The 27,383-nt window shown below is 41.7% G+C and overlaps 1 protein-coding gene across 11 annotated transcripts in view; it reads left to right on the top strand.

Annotated features, from left to right (window-relative positions):
* The window catches only part of tenm1 (teneurin transmembrane protein 1), a 2,164,854-nt gene that overhangs the window by 1,422,452 nt on the left and 715,019 nt on the right, over positions 1-27,383 (top strand). For all 11 annotated transcript variants that reach the window (XM_048544387.1, XM_059651404.1, XM_059651405.1 and 8 more), the window contains one exon: positions 22,825-23,107. In XM_048544387.1, the coding sequence (XP_048400344.1) occupies positions 22,888-23,107 (220 nt within the window). In that variant the 5' untranslated portion in view covers positions 22,825-22,887. The remainder of the gene's footprint in view (positions 1-22,824; positions 23,108-27,383) is intronic.

The following is a 27,383-nucleotide window of genomic DNA, read 5'->3' as shown; positions in this document are numbered from 1 at the left end:
GCCCAAACGTCAGCCTTCCTGCTCCTCTGATGCTGCTTGGCCTGCTGTGTTCATCCAGCTGTACACCTTGTTATCTCAGATTCTCTAGCATCTGCAGTTCCTACTGTCTCTTTCCATGGACTCTGACTGAATTACAGTGACTCACTTTCATACTGACTGAAATTGGGGAACTCTATGTAAATCAAAGTATCAAACAGGCTTAAAGATAATAAAATGTGAGGCTGGATGAACACAGCAGGCCAAGCAGCATCTCAGGAGCACAAAAGCTGACGTTTCAGGCCTAGACCCTTCATCAGAGAGGGGGAAGAGGGGAGGGAACTGGAATAAATAGGGAGAGAGGGGGAGGCGGACCGAAGATGGAGAGTAAAGAAGATAGGTGGAGAGAGTGTAGGTGGGGAGGTAGGGAGGGGATAGGTCAGTCCAGGGAAGACGGACAGGTCAAGGAGGTGGGATGAGGTTAGTAGGTAGCGGGGGGTGCGGCTTGGGGTGGGAGAAAGGGATGGGTGAGAGGAAGAACCGGTTAGGGAGGCAGAGACAGGTTGGACTGGTTTTGGGATGCAGTGGGTGGGGGGGAAGAGCTGGGCTGGTTGTGTGGTGCAGTGGGGGGAGGGGATGAACTGGGCTGGTTTAGGGATGCAGTAGGGGAAGGGGAGATTTTGAAACTGGTGAAGTCCACATTGATGCCATATGGCTGCAGGGTTCCCAGGCGGAATATGAGTTGCTGTTCCTGCAACCTTCGGGTGGCATCATTGTGGCAGTGCAGGAGGCCCATGATGGACATGTCATCAAGAGAATGGGAGGGGGAGTGGAAATGGTTTGCGACTGGGAGGTGCAGTTGTTTGTTGCGAACTGAGCGGAGGTGTTCTGCAAAGCGGTCCCCAAGCCTCCGCTTGGTTTCCCCAATGTAGAGGAAGCCGCACCGGGTACAGTGGATGCAGTATACCACATTGGCAGATGTGCAGGTGAACCTCTGCTTAATGTGGAATGTCATCTTGGGGCCTGGGATGGGGGTGAGGGAGGAGGTGTGGGGACAAGTGTAGCATTTCCTGCGGTTGCAGGGGAAGGTGCCGGGTGTGGTGGGGTTGGAGGGCAGTGTGGAGCGAACAAGGGAGTCACGGAGAGAGTGGTCTCTCCGGAAAGCAGACAGGGGAGGGGATGGAAAAATGTCTTGGGTGGTGGGGTCGGATTGTAAATGGCAGAAGTGTCGGAGGATAATGCGTTGTATCCGGAGGTTGGTAGGGTGGTGTTTCAAAATCTCCCCTCCCCCCACTGCACCACACATCCAGCCCAGCTCTTCCCCCCCACCCACTGCATCCCAAAACCAGTCCAACCTGTCTCTGCCTCCCTAACCGGTTCTTCTTCTCACCCATCCCTTCCTCCCACCCCAAGCCGCACCCCCCGCTACCTACTAACCTCATCCCACCTCCTTGACCTGTCCGTCTTCCCTGGACTGACCTACCCCCTCCCTACCTCCCTACCTCCCCACCTACACTCTCTCCACCTATCTTCTTTACTCTCCATCTTCGGTCCGCCTCCCCCTCTCTCCCTATTTATTCCAGTTCCCTCCCCCCATCCCCCTCTCTGATGAAGGGTCTAGGCCTGAAACGTCAGCTTTTGTGCTCCTGAGATGCTGCTTGGCCTGCTGTGTTCATCCAGCCTCACATTTTATTATCTTGGAATCTCCAGCATCTGCAGTTCCCATTATCTCTGATACTATCAAACAGGCTTCTTGTCTGTTTGGCTCAGCCTCTCACAGGCTAAACTCACTGGATCAGTGACCAAGGTGCCATTTTTCATTTTAATTGCTGATAGGACAAAGCAAAGCTCACATCATTCCAGTAGATTAACTTGGAATCAATTCCATCAGTGAACTACAAACCAAAAGTGAATCATAGGTGTTTGTAGCTAATAAGCTTTCACTAATAAGAGCATCAAAAGCACCTTTTTGTTAGCATTCTCTCTTTCCCAGCCACTTTCAACAAGTTCATCAAAGGCCTGGAATTCTGAGTGGCTGTGGCTTAAGTTAATAGAGGTTCCAAGAACTGTCACTGTCAGCCGAAGAGGCTTAATAAAGCAGCAAGCCATAATTACCATCTCTACCGTTAGCAAAAAGAGGCTGACAGCAAGATGTGCTATTAAGTAAAGGCCAAGCACTTTCTCTTCATTACTCCTAAATATCAATGAAATATTGCTACTTCACCACCCTGTCTACCTCTGCTGACACCTTTAGGGATCTAGGGCCTTGTACATTAAGGTCCTTTTGTTCCTCAGTACTCTCAAGGGACCTACCATTCGTTGTATATATGCTTACCTAATTAGCCATCACCTTGTACTTATCAGGATTAAACACATTGAACTCTACCTCATATACATTCCACTATGGAGGAAACCCGGAAGTGAGGCAATCCATCGCAACAGACCCCAGAGTTTTAAACAACCAGGCGGGAAAACACACTGACACTTCATCAGAGACCTGTACTGAGGATGTTACCAAGCACAGTAACGAAATATCTGCGGAACAACAATTCAGCTTGGCGAGCCAACCAACCTCAACACCCACAACCAGAGCTACAGATCTACTCCAAAAACCTCAGGATTAAATTCGATCTACCATTACTCTGTCCATTTTATCTGCTGATCAATATCAGACCATAGCTGGAGACCATCAACAAGACCTCCAATTTCTACTTTTGTTATCCAAGTCTTTAATGTACACAACAAACAGCAAGAGTCCTTGTACCAACTCCTGTGGTATGCTGCTGGTCACAGGATTCTAATCACTAAAATAACTTCCCACCTTCACCGTTTATTCCCCTATTTGCAAGCTAGCTTTGCATCCAGTTTATCAACTTCGCTTGGGTCCATAGGATTCTTAGCCATTTGGAAAAGCCTTTCGTGTGGGACCTTGTCAAAGGCCTTATTGTAGTCCACGTAAGCCATACCAACTGCATAACTGACCTCAATACATTTAGTCATCTTTTTAAAAAACTCAACTGAATTAGTCAGCAGGATCTCCCTTCAACAAATCTCTGATCAATCCCTGCCTTTCCAAATTTTGATTAATACTGTCCCTCAGAAATTTTTCCAAAAAGTTCACTCCAATTAATCATCCAAATGGTCTGGCATTACTTGACCTACTCCTAAAGTCCTTCTTGAAGAAAGGAAGCACATTAGCTATTCTCCAGTCACCCGTCATTTTTACTTGTGGCCAGTGAAGTATTTAATATCTCCATCAGGACCCCAGTAATCTCCTCCTTTGCCTTCCATCACAGCCTGAAATACATCTTAAAAGGCCTTGGGGATTTATGCACCTTTGTACCTACTAAAACATCTAATACCTATGTGTTATTAATCATAAAGCATTCAAGAACCTCACTATCCCAACCAAACTTTGAGACAGTAATGCCTTTCTCCTTTGTGAATAAAGATGAGAAATATTCTTTTCAAATCTCATCCAAATCCTCTGGCTCCATTCACAGATTGCCCCTTAGGTGACTTATGGGCCCCATTGTTTCCGTGGTAATCCTCTTACATTTAAAATACTTAAAAAATGCTATTCTTATAATACCATCTGCCAAAGATACTTCACAGTCCCTCTTTTCTCTCCTATTTTCTTTCTTAAGCATCTTCAACACAGTCTATACTAATGAGGGACCTTCACTGTTTTAACTGCTCTATACTCAACTTCCTCCTTTTCCTTCATCAAACTCTTATTATCCCTTAATATGCAGGGTTTCCTGTACTTGCTGCCCTTGCTCTTCAGTCTCAGAGCAACACACGGGCCCTTAATTCTCACTACACAGCTTCAAAACAACCCCCACTTTTCAAATGTACCTCAATCTGGCAGCCTCCTTGGCCTGACAGAACTATACAAGTTTCATATCACAAAACCTCAAATTTAAGTTAGATTTTCAATCACTTTACTGTTGCCCATTTTGACCTGCAACCAACCTCTCTACCAAATTCTCAATGGTTGGAGTCTTGCAGGGGTCTGGATAATGTGGGCTGTGGCAATGAGTGAGACAAGACCATCTTGACACCAGGGTCATCTTCCTCCATCTTGTAAGCTTTTCACAAGTGATGTGGCATGATCCCCACTAAGCAGCAGAAATTGACCAATTGATAATTATTATTGATTGTTAACACCTTGTTAACAGCCCAGCTCACCTCATTAATATTTAGAGTCCCATTTTACCAAATTCACTAAACCAGCTTCCCACCTGGAAACAATGAAACATGTACAACCTGAGCTATTGCATTCAGCTCACTACTTGCTTTGAGCAATCTTCATTTGGACACCAGGCACCAGTATCTCAGAGCAATTATGTTAACAGCAGCTACACAAATCCCACATCCAGAGCCATTGGCATCTTAAAAACCCTCATGACCCATCTTCAATCCCATTCCAGAAATGCATGGCATCTACCATTGAAATGCTGGAGGAAGGTCACTCTTCGCTGAGGGATTTGCTGATGGACTGCACGAAGATACATTTCCACGCTCTTTGTTCTCTAGCTCACTCTGAGCCTACTTGGATGATCACAAGATGATGATCCCAACATCCCTGCCATGCATTTTTCTTGTCTTTCTGTGATGTGCCACCACCATAGCTACAGATGCCAGGTTTTGTGTTACTTCTGGCTTGCCATGATCTATAGATCAGACAGACAGTGAGGATATTTATCATGTTGCCAAGGAGATTAGCCTTGCATAAGGGAATCATAGCACAGCAAGTCATTCTAATCAAGGCCCCTCTTTGGATGGTCCACGTCGGGGTTCTCTTCTCGGTGATGAAGACCTACTACCCATCCTGACTCTCTGCCTTAATGTGGGCTGTTTATCCCCAGAACTGAGGGGTGGTAAAGCTTTTACTATTAGTGCTGATGGAGAGTTGTTCTGAGGCACTGAGTAGGTAGCACAGAGGGAAAGCAGCGTTCATGGTATCATGGATAGTGTCACTGTGGAAGATGTTGTAGTGAGAGTAACAGAGCATGAGCATGGTGGGATGCAAGTACAAGTCAGGAAGAATTTGAGTATGAGGTAATAAACAGAAGATGGTGGCACGTAACCTGGCAGAGTGGAAGAAGTTATTGACCTTTCTCCTTGAATGCTGGGCTAAACCTTCAGATATCTAAGATTGCTTCAACCTTGGACCAAGCTTGCATGGCCTGGTGTTTTGGCCTCCACTGTTTGCCCTGGAGGAAGTAGAAATCCTATTTGCTTCCACCTCATGCAGCAGGACTTGCAGAACACCGTCTGCAAAGTGAATGCCAATTTCACCTGTCTGCCATGTCAGGATCCGTGGTGATGGTGCAATGAAAATTCACTAGGTTGATTCTCAGTGTAGAGGGATTTTTGTATGAAGAAACGTTGACTGTGTTGGGAGTCTCTGCTCGCTGGAGTTTAGAAGAATAAGAGATGACTTTATTGAAGCACACAATATTCATAAGGGACTTGATAGGGTAGGAGCAGAGAGGTTGTCTTCCTTTGTGGGGGAGTCTAAGAACTGACAACATAATCATAGAGTACGGGTTCACCAAGTTAGAACAGCGATGAGAAAGATTTTCCTCTGTCAGAGGATTGTGAATCTATCGAACCTCTTACCACAGATGGTGGTCAGGTCTGGGTCATTAAATATAGTCAAGATTGAAACAGATTGTTAATCAGTAAGGGAAACGGAGTTATGTGGACAAGGCAAGAAAGTGGAATTGGGGATTATCAGACTACCCATGACCTCTTTGAATAGTCAGGCAGGCCCAATAAACTGGCATTTTTTCTTTCTATTCTTTTGTGGGGTATGGGTGTCACTGCCTGGCCAGCATTTCTTGCCCTTGAGAAGGTGGTGGTGAGCTGCCTTCTTGAACCGTTGCAGTCCAACTTGATTCTGTTCCTACGTTTTATGGCCTTATGGTCCTTTTTTTAAAAAAATAATTTGCACATAAAATCAATGTCATGTGCATGCAGTTTCCCAGTGTTTATCCATCCTTAGCACTCAGCCACTTATCTGTCTTCATAGACTGGGCATCCAGCACTGCTGGTGTATGAGGTTTCTAAAATCACATTTAAGTTGTGCAGTGAAGTCTTGAGCGTTTGAGGGCATGCAGATTCGAGTGAAAGTATTCTCTCATTAATAAGATTCAAACAGTTTGTCTTTGAAAATTACTTTGATAATTCTAAATCCCAGAGTATTAGAATAGGTAACTATGGAGACAGTCAATGCAATGATCTTCTTGCAAAATTCTGTAGATTATGAATACTTCCTTGCAGATAAGAGGATTGCAAATGTTTCTGGTATTTAAGAAGTTAGGGAAAGAGAAACAGGAAACTACAAACCTTAAAATCCAGGAAAATGGGAGGTATTGCATTTTGGAAGGTCTAATCCAGATAGAAAATATACAGTGAATGGTGGAACCCTTAAGAGTACTGATAGGCAGAGGGATCTGGGTGTACAGATAAAAAGGCCACTGAAAGTGGCAATGCAGGTAGAAAATGTAGTCAACGAGGCATATGACATGCTTACCTTCATCAGGTGGGGTGTAGAGTTTAAAAATTGGCAGGTAATGTTGCAGATTTATAGAACCTCGTTAGGCCACATTTGGGATATTGTTTAATTCTGTTTGCCACACTACCAGAAGGATGTGGTAGCCCTGGAGAAGATACAGAAAACATTTACCAGGATATTGCCTGGTATGAAGAGTATTAGCTATGAGGAGAGATGGAGAAATTTGGTTTGCTCTCACTGGAACGCGGAGGTTGAGGGGCGACATGACAGAGGTCCACAAGTTAATGAAGGGCATGGACAGACTGGACAGTCAGATGCTTTTACCCAGAGTCAGTTACCAGGGGCTATGAGTTTAAGGTGCCAGAGGCAAGGTTTAAAGGTGATGTACGAGGCAGGTTTTTTTTACACAGAGGATGATGGATGTCTGGAACTCACTGCCGGGGAGATAGTAGAAGCAGATACTATAGTGACTTTTAAAGGGCGTGTTGACAAATACATGAGTAGTTTGGGAATAGAGGGATATGGTCCCCAAAAGAGTCGGGAGTTTTAGTTGTGATGGGCAGCATGTCAGTGCGGGTGTGGGGGGCTGAAGGGTCTGTTCCGGTACAGTAATTTTCTTTGTTCTTTGATCTTGTTCTTAGGGCTCTCAGTAAGTAGCTGGGAAGATGCTAGAATTTGTTGTAAAGATTGTGATAAATGGGCACTTTCATGACATAGATCTGATTGGACATTGTCAACATGTATCAGTGAATGAAAAATAATGTTTGACAAGACTGTTGGAATAAGACATTGTTTAAAGAATTGATAAAGGGAGTCAGTTGATATTGGTATCCTTTGATTTTTCAGAAGGTTTTTGAAACAATTCCCCACAGGAGGCATGCTAGCAGAGTTAAAGCACATGCTTTGGAATGAAATAGGGTTTTATTAACACACACATAAACAGAATAGAAATAAATGAGTCATTCTTGTATGTGCAGCTTTGACTTGTGAGGAATTATAGTGATCATTACCTAGGCCCTTTTTTTTTGCAATATATGTGAATGATTTGGATATGAGAACATAAACGTAATATTTCCAACTTCATGGATGACAATTAGGTGGGTATGTGTCCTTTATGAAAATACAAATGGGTTCAAGAGGAATTCGATGCTTCGTGAGTGGGCAAGAGCAAATTATATGGAATATAATAGGAGGTTATCTCAGAGGAACTCCAGGGTATTTCTTTAAGTGATAAGAAGTTAGCAAGTGTTGATAGAGAAAGGGACATAGGCCCTTGTCAATAAGCCATTGAAGCCTAAAGTGCAGGCGCAGCAAGTAATTTGGAAGGCTAATGGTACGTTAGTCCTTATTGCAAGAGGATCTGTGTATATGAGTTGCGAACATTTGCAACTACGATTACAACCTTGGTTTTACTGCACTTGGAGTACTGTGCGCAGCTTTAGCCACTTAACATAGAAAGGGCATTATTGCTGCAGAAGATGTATGACAAAAATCACCATACATGTTTGCAGGAGAATTGGAGAAACCTGGGCACGTATTCTCTAGAATTTTAGTCAGTGAGAGGTGATCTTATTGAAAACTGCAGAAGAGATAGAAAGGGTAGATGCAAATAGGCAGCTTTCGCAGGATTTGGGAATTTGAACCAGGGACACGATACTAAAAGGTGAACATCTCTTTGAATTGAGATGTAGGTAAGTCTTACTCAAATAGTGTGGTTCTTTTACACTTTCTATCTGAGAAGCCTGCACGATCTGAATTATTGAGAATGTTTAACGTAGAGAGTTATAAATTGCCAAATATCAATGATGCAAGGGGATATGAATATAGTGTGGGGAAGAAGACATTGAGATAGACAATCGGCCATGATCATATTAAATGGTACAGCAGGCATGTTGGTCGGAAAGGCTGCCTACTGCTGGCCAACAGTCCTCTCTCTCAAACTATGCTCCCCACACACAAAAAAACAGTAATCAGATCTTATTTGCCATTGTTGAACATTGTGTTAGTGGCAGCTGTATTTTTGTTTATTGCAACACCAAGTACACTTGACAAAGGATTTGATTGTGAAGGACTTTGTGATGCTTTTATAATTGCAAATTCTTTGTTTTGTATGGTGGAAATATTTTGCAATGTGCAGTGTCATCTATTTCATTAAACATACTTTCACCTACTGACTTTTGAAGAGACTTTGCATGTTCAATTGTGTTTTGGCACAGCATCCTGCAAAGTGGAACCGGGACTTTTGTAAACAGGCAAGCCATTGTGTATCTCCTTTCAGGTTGAGGAATTGTTAATAGGCAGCAGAGTCAAAGAGGTAGATGTTGGCATAACTAATCCATGTTAAATTATACACATAAAAAGCAAAACACAGAGCCAAAAGAAGATCGGCTTCAGAGAGGGAGAGATAGAAAGTAAAACTTTTTGAATCTCCTGAGACAACTAAAATCGAAATGAAAGAGACTCCACATTACAAGAGATAATGGGAACTGCAGATGCTGGAGAATCAGAGATAACAAAGTGTGGAGCTGGATGAACACAGCAGGCCAAGCGACATCTTAGGAGCACAGAAGCTGACGTTTTCTAGGCCCAAAAGGTCAGCTTTTGTGCTCCTAAGATGCTGCTTGGCCTGCTGTGTTCATCCAGCCCCACACTTTGTTATCTCCACATTGTAAGAGTTAATTTTCAATATTAGGAAGTTTGTTTAATATTAATTAAGGTACATCATGCCATTTAAAAACAAATCTGCATTGGAATCGACAAACCCAGAATCTCTTTTGTGTGTATGTATAAATACCACACCTTAAACCATTTTTGTACCTTTAAAAACCAATAGAACTGTGGATGCTGTAAATCAGGGAAAAACAAACAAAGTTGCTGGAAAAGCTCGGCAGGTCTGGCAGCATCTGTGAAGCAGAAAACAGATTTAGCGTTTCAGGTTTGGTGACCCTTCCTCAGAAAGATGTTCTGAGGAAGGGTCACTGATCCTGAAACGTCAACTCTGTTTTCTCCTCCACAAATGCTGCCAGATCTGCTGAGCTTTTTCAGCAACTTTGTTTTTGTTCCTGTTTTTTTGTACTTTTGCATGTCAGGCATGACATCTTAAAAATCAGATTACGTATTTTTGGAGAAACAGGGGAAATCTGGAGAGAAACATTCATAGAATCATTGAATTATAGAATTCCTACAGCATGGAAAGAGGCCATTTGACCCATTGAATCCACATTAAACGTCTGAAGAGCATCCCACCCAGACCTTCTTGATTTCTGTGTTTACCTGCATGAATGTATGACATGGCTGTTGCTGTCTGACAACCAGTTGATCCATTTATTGGACAGAATCTTCTGAGTTTGGCCGGTATCTTGAATATTGCTTGAAAAGGCATTGAGACACCCAAAGTAACCCTTTGGGCCTATTCACCCCCGCCCCCTGCCCATTAACACTGAACAAGGTTGCTGTTCACCTCCTCATGACCAATTCTTTTATAAAAGGAAATACCATAGGCCTGCTGGCAAGTGAAATCATTCAAAGGTACAAAATTAAACAACCCATCTCAGGTGGAGAAATTTCATTTTGAGTGTAATAATTAAGAGTTAAGGTCCTTTCTCCTTTCTTTAAAAAAAACTTAGAACTTGCAACATTTGTGTGTAGGACATCTGTATGAACTTCCAGATGCTCTGTATGGATTTATAGATGTTTCAGGGTGAACCCTGTTTATATAACTGTGATTAATTATACTGTACAAGCAGTGAAATTGCAGAATTAGTTATCCAGCTGCCTATCTGGTGTAAGTAGCAGACAGTGCACTGATCCAATTGATTTTTCACCAATCAGGCCATTTTGAAACCAATGGTGGGCTTCATTTGGAATCAGGACCCGAGGATGGGGATCTCTGGTGATATCAGATGCGTACCAATCAATGGCTAGCAGATACTGTGGTTTGCATTGTCATGCAGAGGTCAAAGGTGACTGTCAGTAAAGCCACAGCAGAGGCAAGGGCTCAAGCCAAAGGTCGGTGACATATTGTGGAGCAATAGAGTTCTCGGAACGTGGGTTGCCAGTGATCGGAATTACACTGAGCTTGGGGATCAGAGGTTGAAGCAAAGATCAAGCAGTGGTTTTTAACAGTCAAGGCTGGATATAACCTTGATCAGATGCTGATTGCTTTTTAGTGAGGACCATGCCACAAGCAGCCAGCAATCTTTTTTTCTTCGGATAGGACACTTATGCTGGAAGTGCGGGTTGAGAACCTTAAGTGCTCATTAATTGGCCACTTAAGCCCTCAGCTCTGCAGCTGCCTGGCCTTTACATTGGAGCTTAATTTGGATGGAGATGCAAAGGCTTACGTGGATTGGTTATACCTTCTCCATGCCTAATTTAGAAGTCTTGTTTTGTCTCCTCCAGAACCAGATGGTAAACCTTTCCCCCAACAACCAAGAAGACAAGACAAGAAGAAATAAGCTCAGTCAGGTAGAAACAAACCAGGGCAGTGCTCTTTATGGATTTTAGGAAGGAGGTGTAAGTGGCCTGTGTAGTTGGAGGATTGAGGTGGAAGGTGATGGAAGGCACATCTCCCAAAGGGGATGAAGACAATGACAATCCTGGAAACAATGGTAGCGGTGTAGTTTACTAGTTTTGTAAAACAGCAAACAAAGCTCTGTCATTCTTTCCTAACATTATCCCGTAGCAAAGTTACCAAATTTATATAACATTTTGGCTAAATCACAATATCAAAAGTTCTGGCCGCCCAAATTATGGAAAGAACATTGGATTGGAGAAGGTGAAATAATTTTTTGTAATGTTACCAAAGTCAGAGATGATACACATCAGAAAATACCGAACAGATTGGGGCACCTTTCTCTGGAAAAGAGACATTTAAGTGCTAAGTTTGCTGCATCGTGAGATCCATGGTCTAATTCAAGAAGTTTAAGGTGTGATGTTTTCGGGATTTTTAAGGTGATGAAATAGTTTGTCAGGGTAAAAGTATTGGTGATGTTTTCACTTATGGATGGGATCATGATGAGGATCCAAAAATATGAAATAGCAACATTTTGAATAGGAAATTCAGGAGAAATTTCTGTTTCTCCAAGTTAGTAGTTAGAATTTGAAACACTCCAATGTAAGGAATCATCAAGGTGAATATCACAGAAGCAGTTAAGGAAAAGCTGCAAAAATATACAATGGAGAAAAAAGACATAAATGATGTTAGATCAAAAAAAAAGAGGAGGCTCAAATTCAGCCTAAACATTGGCATGTGCTTGGTTCTGTACTGCAAGTAATTTGTTATACATTGTAAGGACTGATCAGACTCCTCCAAATTGCCTCTCTCTGCTTCTTCACTCAAAAGATGGATGCTAACTAACTCTCCGCTGGTCCCCTAATCCCTGATTGACAAACTACAGCATCTGCTGCCAACAGCTTACCATTTTCATTGAGATAAGACTTGAGGGTGGAATTTTAAACAATCCTTGGCAAAACATCATTGCATGAACATTACAAAACAGGCACATTTCGGACCTGTTTCTGACATGATGCATTTATTGTACCTCACTCATTGTGCCTTACTGCTCACTTAGCTTCACCTTCTCTGAAAGGAGAATAGTGCATTGAATAGAATTTTCAGTAACAGTGTATAATAAAAGTCAATCTTCAATCTTGCTCTCACAATTTTTTTTTGGCTGGCTTTACTATTTTTTAACTGGAGTTGCAGTATTATTTGCATTGCATTTCTACCAGTTAACACATTAATTGGGTTAAAATACACTAAGCAACTTCAAAAGTGACATGTGACACTTCAACATAATGCATCCAGCAGCTTTGATGTAAGTCTGCTTATATTTATTCATGGTTTTCCTCCTTGCTTACATTTGCATTTTTTCTCAAGGTTTTACTTCACAGTTGGATCAGTGCACTGTCTGCTGCTTACACCCAACAGGCAGCTGGATAACTAATCCTGCAATTTCGCTGCTTGTACAATACAGTTAATCACAGTTAAATAAACAACTTAGGTTCACCCTAAAACATCTGTCAATCCAGACAGAGCATCTGTAAGTTCATACAGATGTCCTACATGCAAATGTTACAAGTTCTAAGCTTTTTTTAAAGAAAGGTAAAAGGGCCTTAACTCTTATTTAGTACACTCAAATGAAATTTCTCTACCTGTGAGATGGGTTGTGTAATTTTGTACCTGTGAATGATTTCACTTGCCAACAGGCCGATGGTATTTTCTTTTATAAAAGAATTAATCATGAGGCGGTGAACAGCAACCTTGTTCAGTGTTAATGACAGGGGGGTGGCGGGGGGAAGCGGTGGTGAATGGTTTGTTCAGTCAGAGATTGAGCTGGTTATTCCTGGTTCAAGATAGCCTACACATAATGGCACTTGCCGAAAACCATCTACAGCACATTGTGTGTCATCAGTTCAGATTGGCAAAATATTCCACAGTTGGTTGTTTTAGAAAATGTTGGGTGAAAAATCAGCCTGGTTCTCAGATATGGATTGGACCTGGAGTAGGAAGCAAAATTAGAGAAAATTGTGTTGTTCCTTTATGTTACCCTACCCGCTTCCTAATTTTCTCCAGAGGTAACTTATCTGGCAGAAACCTCGGGATGGGAGGGTGGGTAGACCAATTAAGCTTATAAAATGGGGAATTCGAGCAAGGTTTCCAACGCCAGTGCAACTATGATAGCCCTATGCTATGTCAGAACCTCAGCTACCCAAAGGTGGCAGTTGCACAGAAAGGATGGACATAGGATGAAAATAAGATGCAGTTTTACGGCGTAAACAATAAGGCTCAAAAGTACCTGCAGGCTCTTGCTTTTGTGGATGCAACTTCTGGAGCCTGCTTGCACAAGCAATCCTTGGAGTATACAAATGACTGCTAGTTCCCTCAGCAACTCCCCTCCATCTTTTTTGAGGCATTTAGCTCAGCAGCACCCTGTGAAGGCTGTGGGATCACTAATAAGTTCCCTTTCTTCCTTAACATGCCCACCATCTTTCAAATGTGTGAAGAGCCTAGACATGGTTTCCTAATTTCCCATTGGAAATAGCCCCAAATCATTGAAAATATTCTAGTCAAAGAAATTCAGCCTATTGAAGTTCACCTTACTGTATTTCCTTTCTGCTCATTCAAGTGATTTCGAAGATCCCTGTTCAGAGGAAGTTTACTTGAGAGCATGCTAGAAGTTACAAATGTTTCATGATCTTGTCGGCTTCTTATAAATTTGATTTGATTTATTACTGTCACTTGCATAGGTACAGCAAAACATTTTGTTTAGCATGCAATACAGGCAGATCATACCACACAAAGTGCTTTTGGGTAACAGGGTGAGGAATACAATGTTACAGCTACAGACAAAATGCACAAAGAGTGAGGTCAGCATTAAATTTGAAGTTTGAGAGGACCATTCAGAAACCTAATAACAGACATGAAGTTGCTTTTGAATCTGTTGGCACATGAGTTTAGGCTTTTATATCTTCTGCTCAACAGAAGAGGTTGGAAGAGATTACAAGATGGGTGGAAGGGGATATTTGATCATGAAACAGTGAGAGGTATGCATGAAGTCAAGTCACGAAAGGTGGGTTAGCATGATGGACTGGGTATGTTAACAACCTTCTGTAGTTTTTTTAATAGTTTTGCTGTACTTATTTACAGACTTGCCAAACTTCCTCAGCATCCTGACAATGTAAAGGCATTATTAAGCTTTATTGACCGTAACATCAATGTGGGTGGACCAGGATAGATGATTGTTTATCAAGTCTCCTAGAAACAACATTCTTGACCATCTCCACCTCAGCTCCATTGATGTAGGCAGGAGCATGCCCTCCACCCACCTTGTTTCTTGAAGTCATTGACCAGCTGTTTCATTTTTCTGATGTTGAAGGAGGGGTTGTTATCTTTACGCTTTGCTACTAAGCACTCTATATCTTTCCAGTATTTTTCTTACCATTGTTTGAGATCCAGCCTACAACAATGTTGTCATCTGCGAACTTGTAGTAGGCATTCATATGCAATTTGACTACGCAGTCATGAATGTACAAGGAGTATAGTAAAGCGGTTGAGTACACAGATTTGCGGGATGCTGGTGTTTAGGATTGCTGTTTCCTATTCACATGGCTGCCAGTGTGTCAAGACGTTGAGGATCCAGTTGCAGAGGGTAGAGGGGAGGCTTGGATCTCAGAGTTTGGAGATTAGTTTGGTTGGAATTATAGTGCTAGCTACCGTGCTACCTTCAATGAGTAGGAGTCTGAGGTAGATATCCTTGTTATCCAGATGTTTCATTGATGAGCGTAGTGCCAGGGTGATGGCATCAGCTGTGCGTTTGTTGTACCAACAGGCAAACTACAGGTGATCAAACCAGGCTGGGAGGCTAGAATTGATATGAGACATGACCAACCTTTTGAAGCACTTCATAATTGTGGAGGTTACCCCCACCAGGCATTAGTTGTTAAAGCACACTGCTTGATTTTTCTTTATTTCTGGGACGATGATGGTGATCTTGAGGTAGATGGGCACTTCAGATCTTAGTAACGAGAAGTTAAAGATTCAGCAAACACTCCCGCTAGCTGGTATGCGCAGGACCTGAGTGGATGGCTGGGGCCAGACCCCATCTGGACCAGTCACTTTCCATTGGTTTGCTCTCAAAAAGACTGATCTGACGTCTGCAGCAGTGACTGAAGGAACAGGTGCATCTGAGCCAGTCAGGCAGATGAAACCATTTCACTGACCTTCTGTTCGAAATGCATTTTACATTTATTGAGCTCATCTGCCTTGCTTTGTCGCCCATTGTGCTGTGTAGTCCTTGCTAAAAACCATGGATATTCGTGTGGTTAGTCTAGCTTTCTAGCTTCATCTGGTATTGTCTCTTGGCACCTCTAGTGTCTTTACACAGGTTGTGTCTGGATTTTCTGTAAAGGGCCACCTGACTTGAATGGCACCCACCTGGATGTCAGTGGGCAATGAGTCTCTTAGTTAGAAGATAGGACGTAGAACAGTACAGCACAGGAATAGGGGCTTCATCCTGTGATGTTGTATTGAACGTGATGCCAAATAAAACTCATCCCACCTGCCTGGTCTCAGTTCATTTCTTTCCATTCCTTGCATATTCATGCGCTTATCTAAAAGAGGCTTAAATGCCCCTATCGCATCCGCCTCCATCACCACCCCGGCAGCACGTCCCAGACTCCTACCAATCTGTGTTTTTAAAAAATCCCTTGCCATTCACATCTCTTTTGAACTCCTCCCCCCTCCCTGACCTGAAATGCATGCCCCCTAGCATTAGACATTTCAACTCTGGGGAAAAAAGAGCCTGACTGTCAACCCCTCTCTATAAAGGATATTCTATTCTATGGATTTCATAACTTTACAGACTTCTATCAAGTCTCCCCTCAGCTTCTGCCACTCAAGATGAAACAACCCGGTTTTTGTAGCCTCTCCTTACAGCTTCTACCCTCTAATCCAGGCAACATCTTACTAAACCTCTTCTGCACCCGTTGCAAAGCTCCACATCCATCCTGTAATGTGGCAACCAGAATTGAATGCAATACTCCAAGTGTGACCTAAACGAAGTCACATAAAGCTGCATGATGACATCCTGACTCTTCTACTCAGTTCACTGACTAATAAAGGCAAGCATGACATGCGCCTTCTTTACCACCCTATCTCCTTGCATTGCCACTTTCAGAGAGCAATGGACTTGAACCCCAAGATCCTTCTATATGTCAGTGCTGTTCTGGATCTTGCCATTAGCTGTATGCTTTTCCTTAACATTTGATCTCCCAAAGTGCAGCACCTCACGCTTACAGGGGTTAAACCCTGTCTGCCTTTTTCTGCTCATATCTGCATCTGGTCTATATCCTGTTATATCTTTTGATAAACTTCTACACTATCCGCAACTCCACCAATCTTTGTATCATCTGCAAACTTATCAACCCACCTGTCGACATTTTGATCCAAGTCATTTACATATATCACAAACAGTAGAGGTGCTAGTATAGATCCTAGCAGAACGCCACCAGTCAAATAACCTTCTACCATTACCCTCGGCCTTCTGTGGGTGAAGAGTTCTGAATCCACGTGGCCCAGTTACCGTGGATACCATGCAACTTAATCTTTTGGATGAGTCAACCGTGAGAGACCCTGTCGAAAGACTTACTAAAATCCATGTAAACAGCATCCACTGCTCTATCTTCATTGAAAACCTTCATTACCTGCTCAAAATAATTCAATCCAGTTTGTGAAACATGACTTGCCCTGCACAAAGCCACGCTGACTGTTTCTAGTTTGGCCATGCTTTTTCAAATATGTGAAAGTGCTATCCGTAAATATTCTTCCCAATAGCTTCCCAACTAGCGAGGATACAAGGTTCTTGGCTAAGCAATCTTCTCTCTTGCCATTCTCAATAACCTGGGGCAGGTACCATCAGGCCCTGCGAACTTATCCACCTTTAATGCTCTTCAAGAGACCATGACATGACGTCTTTCTTGATCTCAAAATGTCCTTGTATATTACCATATTTGCAGTAATCTTGCTATCCTCCATATCCCTGTCTTGGGTGAATACTGATGCCAAACACTCATTTAGTATCTTGCCCACATCCTCTGCCATCCATGGCATCCCTGCCACCCTCTGCCCACCTATGGTTTCCAGTTGGGGAATAGTCAAATAGACTTCTTTGGCACATAGTCTTCAATGTACTTGTTAACGAAGTCTGCAATGATAGTGGCATACTCATCTCAGTTGACTGCTCAGTACTTCGATGTGGAACAGTGCACCAATTGTAAGTAGTCTTGTAGAATCTCACCCTCTGCCTCAGATCAGCACTGTACTACTTTCTCTGCTGAGTCCTCATGTTTCCATTTCTGATTATAAGCCAGGAAGAGGAACACAGCATTGTGATCTATTTTCCAAAGCACAAGCGGGAAATGGAGCAATAGGTATCTTTGATTGCATAGCAATGATCAAGGATGTTCAGCACTCTGGGACAGGAAATGTGTGGATGGTAGTTTGGTAGCATATTTTTGAGGTTGGCCTGGTTGAAACTACCAGCAACAATGATTAAGGCCTCTGGTTATAAAGACTCAACTCCTTTTGTGGCTGTGTACATTCCATCAAGAACAGTCTTCACTTCTTCATGGGGTGCAATGCAGACTGCTGCCAGGATAACAGATGTGAATTCTCACAGTAATAAACACTGCACTTCAGTGTCAGATAGTCCCAATCCAGGGAGCAGGAACTCACCAGGTTCGCCAGTTCTGACCACCAGGCAACAAGGATGGGCAAAATGAATAAGCACGTCTCTTGATTTAAGGATAGAGCTAGGCAAGAAAATTCTTAGAAGTGTAGATTGTCAGATGTAAAAGTAACTGCCTTCAGGTTCCTTGTGTTGTTTTGGTCTGCTGTCATAACTCTTACAGGAGTTCAGGAGCCCCTTCCTGAGAGATGGTGTAAATAGCTGAAAATGACCCTTTTTTTTGTTTTGTTTTGCAATTTTAAAGAAGGTTTCATAACTTTTGCACAGAAATTATGACCAGAGGCCAGAACATGTTTTAGCCTTTACTTTTTGAAATTCCAAATACTCTGACTTCTGGGGCAACCTAAATCTCTCAAGACGTTAAGCTTATTAGTGAGCAGCCTTACTAGTATTATTGCCAGGAATTGGCATTCTGTGCTTCAGATCCATGTGAAATTGATTTTCAAATTTATTTCTACTCAGTACAGTAGGAAATCATTATTAATATGTGCAATTTTGAAAGCATTAAATGGTAATATTTCTGAAGCCTGAATGAGGAGCAAATTAGTCCCAGTTCCCATACCTGAGTAAATTTCACCAATGAGAAATGTTGAGTACCAAAATTATTTAATTTAGTAAGCAATTCCAAATCAGATGAAGCCAGTGAATGATTTAACAACTACTTTACAAACCGCTATCGCTTTCTGGGCTTGAACCCTGGAGATGCCTGTCACTTGAATTCATTTATCTCTGTCAGGCATTTTCCATTATTAGGTTACATTTTGAGAGAGACTCACGCTCGGGTGGGATTTCTGTTCAAGTGTGTTAATAATTGACATTGTTCACTTTAATTGTGAAAAATAGGAGTTGGGAAATAACTCTCTCTATTGTGTTGTTCTAGCTGGGTGGAAATACAGGTACTTATCCTTAAAAGGTGAAAACATAGAGAAACTTTTTAAAAGTGGAACTGCCCAGTGGGTAGGTTTGACCCCCTGCCATGAAGTGCAGTCCTTGGGCTTCTTTACATAACTATCCTCAACACTGATATTATGATATTTTACAACACACCACACTTTGTGGAAAATAATTCAGGCAAGTTCTATTACACAGATCATTCGGGTTACAATGACAAAAATTTTGAGTGGTTGCCAAGGTGCATGGTACCTGGCAGACAATAATTTCATCTTTGCAGTTATGTGCAGAGTTGTGAGCAGAAACCTAGTTCTTGTCATGGATATGACTGAAAAGTCACAAAAAAGCCTTTTGTGCACAAGAAGCATTAAATGAACTCATTCAAAGGTCACTGAATTCAATGTCTGAAGAACCTTGTTCACTCTGCTTACACTCGCTCCCTGATATTGATCAGCAGATCTTTTTGCATAGAACTTTTAGAAAAAGGGACATATTTTTCAGAAGTGCGGGCTAATTTAGCTTACTGAAATTAGGTTGTTTTGGAATATGCAAGCCACATTTTATTAGAATTTTGTCAAATTAGGTCTGAATGCCGATTCCTTTCCGCTTGAAGGAGGATGTGCTATGTGGAGGTTTAGCTTTGTAGGATGCAGATTTACAATTCCAATTTAACAGTGCCTAACTGCAGCTGAAATAATAGGGAGGAAACAAATGGAATCTTGTTCAGTAATGCCATATAGTCCATGTGTAACATCATGATCGCCGTTCAGTTACACATAAGTGCTCTGTGATATATTGCAACAGTTTTCAATGACACAGTGTGTTATTCATTTATGTATTATTTGATTTTCAGCTAACATTATTGTAAGATTTTGAAAGATTTGGTCTAGAAGCCAAGTAATATTGAGGAATAATTTGTCTTTATTTTTATACTTGTGTATTTTCTTTCAAGTAATGCTGTGTGTGAAATAAAGTTCAAGGCAGTCAAGATAGAGTTGACTGTCATTCTGTACTACTGCAGCTGTACAGGGCCTTGGTGAGACCATGCCTGGAGTATTATATGTATTTGAAGTCTCCTTAAGATAGATTTGCAGTCAAGGGTGGGATGCCCAACATATGGGTCCTTGGCCTTTGCGTGAGTGAATTCCGACCGACCATCCTGAGCAGTGCCCAAAGCCTTGGGCTGGATTGGAGGATACCCTTGATTTGTGGTGTGGGGAACCCCTGACCATGAGTAATTCCCCTTTGACTTGACTGGGCCTGCCAACAGCCATGACCAGGTTCCTTCCTTTTTGTTTGCAATAAACGATAAGATAATACTGGCATATAGGAATAGGAAGCTCATCTTTGACTGAGGGAGTAAAATGCAGAAAGGTTACACAGTGCAAGGCAGGGGTGTCTTAAGCATTCAGACAAGCTCAAAGTTGGTGAGTGCTGTGACAATGAGGAGAGCTTGGAGATGCAGTCTGCTTCAGTCCCTGAGTGCACAATGCCCTTGTTACAGCATTACAATGATAGCCATTGGTGCAGTGTTGATGTGCAGAAGCATCATATAACTGAATCAGAAATGTGACATGAGGGTTCTTAGAGACTGGTACATATCAGATGGCAATGACTGTGGAGGTAGCTCATGTGTAGTCAGTACCCATGCAGTCTGACGTATTGGTGTTCAGTAGCTGACTTGGAGGTTCTTTAGAGCAAGTGGTGAGCTGACTTTGCCATGTACACATTTACTTCTGTTGAGAATTCACGATGTCTGGCTTGCTTGGCATGAAAGAAAGGCATATCTTACTGAGGTGAATTGGGTCATCAATGTGACATTTAACCGTCTTTAATTGGCAGCCAGCAACTGCCTCGTGAGAAGATCACCTCACTGTTTATCAAATGTGTAAAAGGTGAAACAAAATACTTCCAACATCAAGGTCAGCCATGCTGGACTTCTCATCTTACTCTGCCACAAATTTCTCAATAGTATGCATCACTCAGACATCTAGAAGATTCCTCACAATCTTTCTCAAGCTATGCCTGGTGACATATTCACCCTTTGTTCCAAATCTCTTCACCAGTGACCTTTCTTAGGTTGTCCAGTCAATGCCTGTAGATCACTGCTCTAAACTAAATACAGGCCAAAGCCTTACAGGTTAACCTTGGGCCTTGACTTTGAAAATAGGAATAGTTTGACAAGCTGGTCTGAACAAATTTCTGCCCCAAGTATTGAAGGAATATGACAATAAAAATTGCAAATTAATTGAACAGCATATAGGATGAAAGGTCCATGAGAGATTTCAAGCCAAAGCCAATAAACAGTGATAAACCGAGAATTCAAATGTCGAAACTATTGCACATTTCAACATATAAATGTTATCTGGTCCTGGGTGCAGAGTATGCATTATCAAATTGTCAGTTACATAAAAATAGAAGATATGATGAATGTAAATATCTTCAGGTGCCATAAAAACTTATTAGATTGAGGGGTTAAGTATTGTAGGAAAAATGATGCTGAGAAATGTGAGTTTATGGATTCAGAAGTAGGATAAAAATAATAAGGACTTGCACTCCTATGGAGAATAAAGAAAAAGAGAGGTCCTTTGCAGGTTTGAGAGAGGGGGGCTCTAAGCTGGGGTAGGCTGGATTGCAGTGCCTTAGATGCCAGAGCATTGATGCGAGTGTGTGTTTCAGGTCTCGCAGGGTGAAATGCTTCTGAAGGGTCTGGATGTTCTGGGTGTAGAGGTGGTCACGGTTGGGGCCAAATTGGGAAGGCTTGAATGTGGACTTAGTCCATTGGGGATGATCTGGTTCCATAGGCAGATGCTGAGGAAGGTGATGTGGCTGTGGTACCTGGTTTGCTTCAGGACATGGTCAAGCATTTCAAGGCCGAAGAGATTACAAGAGAATTGCAGTGGGAGAGAGATCCCCTGAGAATTGCAGTTGGAGAGAGATCCCCTGAGGTTTGCCCAGAGGGAGGAGGGTAACTTCTTCAGGTTAGGCATCCCTGGAAGAGGCTTCGCAGTGAGGTTAAAATTGTATCAGAGATAATGGGAACTGCCGATGCTGGAGAATCTGAGATAACAAAGTGTGGAGCTGGATGAACACAGCAGGCCAAGCAGCATCTTAGGAGCACAAAAGTTGATGTTTCGGGATGAAGGGTCAAGGCCCGAAACGTCAACTTTTGTGCTCCTAAGATGCTGCTTGGTCTGCTGTGTTCATCCAGCCCCACACATTGTTATCACAGACTTGCATTCTTCATTGTAAAGCATTATAAAGAGCAGCAAAGATAAACTTAATGGTTCAAATGGAAATTTTTGCAAAATGGTATGATTGTTTCCTTAAAGCAATAAATGAAAGGAAATTGGTTCTGAGATTTTATAAAAAAAATGTAGTTTACAAAACAAAAAAAGTAGGTTTAACCTATGCAAACCTACACTTAAACATGTTTAAAATGTAGAATCCAGTTTTGTTGTCCTATATTTTCTAAGGGCATCAAGGCCATAAGGAAACTGCGCAAGAGGTTTATTAATGCAATATCAGGGATGAGACCTTCAGTTAAATGCAGAGACTGGGCCTGTTTTTATTACATCTGAAAGTGTCGTGATAAAGAGCCTTGACTGAGCAAAAGGGAAATCATATAATTTTCATTGACCACTGTGTTTATGATTAGGCTTTGCAAATTTACATCATCAAGAAAAGAATAAAGGGAGATGTTGGGTGAGACAAAAATACTGCAGATGCTGGAATCCAAGGTGGACAAACAGGAAGCTGGAAGAATACAGCAGACCATGCAGCATCTGGAGGAAAGGAGCAGTCAACGTTTCAGGAATTATCCTTTTCTGGACTTTTTTTTCCAGAAACTGTTGTTAGGATATGAATGTGTGACAGATCCAGAACAGTTTTTGAAAGTACGATAGAGGAGAATGAAACTAAGTGGCAGATACCTCTTTCAATCAACCAGCAAAAATATTTTGCACTGAATGGTGTCCTCTTCTGCTCAAGAAATTTATGGCTCTGTCAGATTTTAGAATAATGAAATGTATGTATTGTTGATGGATCATCATTTTCCTGAGATGGTGTGATTTTAGCCATGTTTCTGCCCTACCCATCGCTCTCCTTAACTGTCTCTTTGAGCATTTAACAAACAGGAAGTGTAATTTTATTAAGCCTTATCTTTTTTCTCTCTCTCTGCAGGTTATTTTCAATTAAACATTTTGAACGCCCTGTTTTAATGTCCATCTACCAGCTTTACAAGGAATGGATCAGATGGATTGTAAACCTTATCAACCACTGTCAAAAGTTAGGTGTGAGATGGAATTGGCATATACTAGTTCCTCAGATGAAAGTGAAGATGGCAGAAGCCCCCACAAGTCCTATAATTCTAGAGAAACACTTCATGAATTCAACAAGGAGTTAAGGATGAATTACAACACTCATAAGAAAGATACCATGCAAACGGTTGAAGAATCCAGACAAGGTATGTGTGTTTGTTTTTGTGTGGATATGTTAAGAAATTTTGCATGTAAATCTGAATGTAGAATGCACTTCTCTTAACTGTTGTCTTTCAAGAAACACATGGAATCTTCAAGTTAAAAGCAGCCACTGAGTAAGTCAAATTCCAGTCAGTTGGCTTGTATTGCAATGAAATACCCTTTAATTGACTCCTTATCTGGATTTTGAATTTATTATATTTTCCACACTTTGAATCAAATGGAATAAAGGTAGGTCTAATACAAGCTTAGTGGAACCATTAGTTAACCTTGCCCCTTTTAAAATGTGTATGTTGAGTACTTATCATTACACTACAATAATTTTAGAACAGTCAGTTTCCATACAAATATGTGTCATACATTCAGGTTTATCAAAGGTAAAAAAAGACTTGAAATTTGTGAGAATTGTCTTTCCTAAATGCCAGTTACAAGCAATTGAGAATTAAGTGTTTTGCTGATATTTTCAACCATAGTCTGAACCTCAAAAGGATCCAATTCTGAATGTACAAGGTTGGTAGTGTTGGAAATGTGAATTGGTGACTCTGTTTGTCACAATTAGTCACTATCTATGGCAGGAATATTGTTCATAAGAACTTGCTCAATTGAAAACAAACATTACTGTTTTCTGTGTTGATAACAAAGTGTGGAGCTGGATGAACACAGCACAAAAGCTGACGTTTCGGGCCTAGACCCTTCATCAGAGAAGCTTTTCTGATGAAGGGTCTAGGCCCAAAATGTCAGCTTTTGTGCTCCTCTGATGCTGCTTGGCCTGCTGTGTTCATCCAGCTCCACACCTTGTTGTCTTGGATTCTCCAGCATCTGCAGTTCCAGTTATCACTGTTTTCTGTGTTGATTTGTATTGAGAAATTTGTATCCAGAAAATGGAACTGATAGGCTGATATGACAATGAGGTAACTGGAGTTCCAGATCATCACAGTTTATCTTCTTGTGAGCTGCCCATGCATTTGTCTTCACAGCATCACAATATTTTTGCCTGAATCTGTGGTATTTATTTGCCTTGAATGTTTAACTTGATCATCTTGAAAGTGTTGTGCCATATGAAGACTGCTCATCATTTAGCAGGAGGTGATGGGAAAGGATGTGGAGGAGAATTTTCAAAATGAATACATCTGGCTGGTCTGTTAATATGTTTCATTTCAAGCAACTTTTTGCAATGAATGTCTGAGACCGATGTTAGAAGCCCATGCATTTGTGGTGTGAAACAAATTAATGCTATTGAGAGTCAACTTATCAGCGTTCCACTGACAGCAAGACAATTTCGTCAGCGTCATGGACTGTCTGCTGAGTCAGTACTCCGGCGACAAAGGTGATGCAGCTGCACGCTGGGATGTTGGAACTGATGAATCTTCAAGATATTTTCAATATTTAACACCAGAAATGGCAAGACTTGATGTATTCCCATGACAGATGTTTGTATTTAATGAAGATATTTTGTGATGCCGCTGATAGTGTTGGACCTGTGCATTCACAGGCAATCCTTGAGAGCGATGGCATCTATATTGCGTCAGGGCAGATTTGATTTTTTGAACATGAGCAAAGCTCCTCCTGGTGATACCAGCCTTATAATGTGCCATAGTGTCTCCATCTCCCCCCTTCTGAACCCATTCACCATCTCTACGTGAATGATGAATGCAGAGGTGGCTGCTACTTCATTGCTTATTATAAAATTTCACCGGTACCATGCTGCTTCAATGAGTGGGCTCAAGTCTCAGAAATCAGCCTGATGTTAGGTTAGCACCACTCTCAGCAGTGTTCCACCCACAGAGTCTAAAATATGATCAAATACATGAAGGTTTGAGATAATGTTCTATGTTCTATTACTGGGGATCTCTGAAACTAAGGCTTCTATTTGATAGATGTTGATACTGCATTCTGTTCGTCATGGACGAACAAATGAGAAATTGGGAAGAACTTTTGCTAAACAGATTGGACCACTTTTTCTATTGGAGATCTTTCAGGAGTTTCTACTGTTTTCTCCGGCTCATTTTAAGAATAATTTGTGTTCTGTGAGTGGTTTTAGTGCATTTCAGTCTGTGGGGAGTAAATCTGATGTTTGATATTGGGTAGCTTCTGGAGAAATGAAAACTAATTAGAAAGAAGCATTGTTATTTATTGCTATTGCTATAGCATTGCTGTTTATAAATAGGCTCATTACTGGACCTAAATAATGCAAACAGGGCTGTGCACTGAAGCGACTAAAACAGACTGGTAAGCTTGACTTCAGCCACTTGGGAGATCTGCTAATGAGCTGCTGTTGTGGGCCTCCTGTACCTGTTTGAAAAAGGCAAGAGTATCTTCGAGAGTTGCTGGTTCTCCCATTGGCTGGCAGGTTCTCAGCTCAGCAGTGCCACCGGGTACATTGGCCACTGCTGAGAGTTTAAATTTCCTACATTAACATAGGACCAAACAATCTTCCCATAGATGGGGAAGAATACAAATAGGAAGTCACAATCTAGCACACTTGTGCTCTGACGTTGCGGCCACTATTGACGGTTTGAGGGGACATTTGTACTTCTGATCCGCAGTTATTGTTGTTGTATTGGGTAGATTTAGGATGCCTCTGAAAACCCGCCTTGTTTAAGACTTGAGGAAACTTGTTCGAAGTTGTGGACTCTGTAGCATGCTGCCAGCGAGGTGGCTCTATCCTGAGAAGGGAAGTTCACTATTACATTGGCTGGCATTGCCTAACAGTTGAGATGCTTTGGAATATATTCCTCTCTTGGAAAATGTGCTACCATGCACTCAACATTTTAAGAGAAAGACAGTGCTTCTGAAATTTAGTATCACAACCTGAAGCATTTTACTTTCTTGAGTACTTTCATTTTTCATGAAAACAAATGGTCTGCTGCTTTAGCTTTGAAAACAAACAGCCATCTGCTCCTGGAATTCATTGAATGAAGGCCTTCTGATGCTATTTCAATAAAAAAACTGAGCTATCTGATCTTTCAGTCAGCTCTGTTTGTTGCTGTCATGGATTATTTTGATCATTAATCCTGCTTATAAATCCTTGGCTAAGTTTTGAATGTTTTTGGACCAGAAAACTTGAGGGTTATGCCTACAGTTGGACAGATGTTTTTAAAACAAAGTTATTTAAATGTATCTATCTTTGATCTAATTACCTAATAATTGTTTGTTTATAATAACACCGATTTGCTATTGAGAGATTTTTTTTTGAGCTATTAAGTTGCTTTCGTGGGTGCATGAGCAGGCCCCACAAATGTCCTCAGCAACATCCAGGCTTGGACCGAAAAGGAGGAAGTAACGTCAAGTAACAGGAAGTAACATTGGGTAACATGCAAGTGCTCAGTAATGACTATCCCTAGCAAGAGAAAATCCAGCCATTGCTCCTAGACATTCTATGGTATTAACAATGCTGAATCTTCCATTAGCAATTTCTCTGGAATTACCATTGACCAGAAACTGAACTAAACTAGGCATTCAAATTCAGTGGTTACAAGGCCAGTCTAGTGCCTGGGAATTCTGTGGCGAGTATCCCTCTTCCTGTTTCCATAAAACCTATCCACCAATCACAAAGCACTAGTTAGAGGCACTATGGAATGTTTTAAACCTTGCCCACAGACTACATGTGCGCTTTACAATAATTGGTCTGATATAACTTGGCTGATCTCTTCATCATTAGTTCAGGATACATAGGCTCATCATGTTGCTCCAACAACTGATGTTACCCAAGGTAAGAAGTGAGCTTGGAATTTTCCAGCTGTCATTCAATTGCTCAATCATTTATTTGATGGGACATCTGTGTGGCTCTTCTGACTAAATAATAGAGAAGACATTTTATGACCAGCAATTCCTCTAAAAATGAAATCATAAACCAGGGACTGAACTATACTAGGTGCTAGATACTCACTTCACTGAATAGCAAGTCAGGGAAGAGAGCCCACCATTGGGAATACCAGCTGCCCACAGCAATTTGATGACCACTTGACCCCTTTGAGGCTGGAGGTGGGATCTCTGATCTTCTGGGTCAAAAAGTCTCACGCTTCAGAGGTAGCAGCCAATAACAGGCCAACAGTTTTCCAATATCAGGACGAAGGTGTGTGGAAAAATTGAGTAAGTATTTGGGGCCTTGCTGGTTCCCAGCTGGAAGGCCCCATGGAAGGAGATGAAAGATGTCAGGAGCCGGTGTTTGAAAGGTCATGGAATAGGACAACTTAGGAAGGAGCAGACCCCTGCCTGGTGGAGAGGCCTCAGTGGCAGTGAAATCTGGTAGCCAGGCTAAGT

The sequence above is a fragment of the Stegostoma tigrinum genome, chromosome 15 (genome assembly GCF_030684315.1).
Source record: "Stegostoma tigrinum isolate sSteTig4 chromosome 15, sSteTig4.hap1, whole genome shotgun sequence".
NCBI classification, from domain to species: Eukaryota; Metazoa; Chordata; class Chondrichthyes; order Orectolobiformes; family Stegostomatidae; genus Stegostoma; species Stegostoma tigrinum.
Note: the sequence above shows the minus strand (reverse complement) of the source record. Positions and strands in the feature narration are given on the sequence as shown.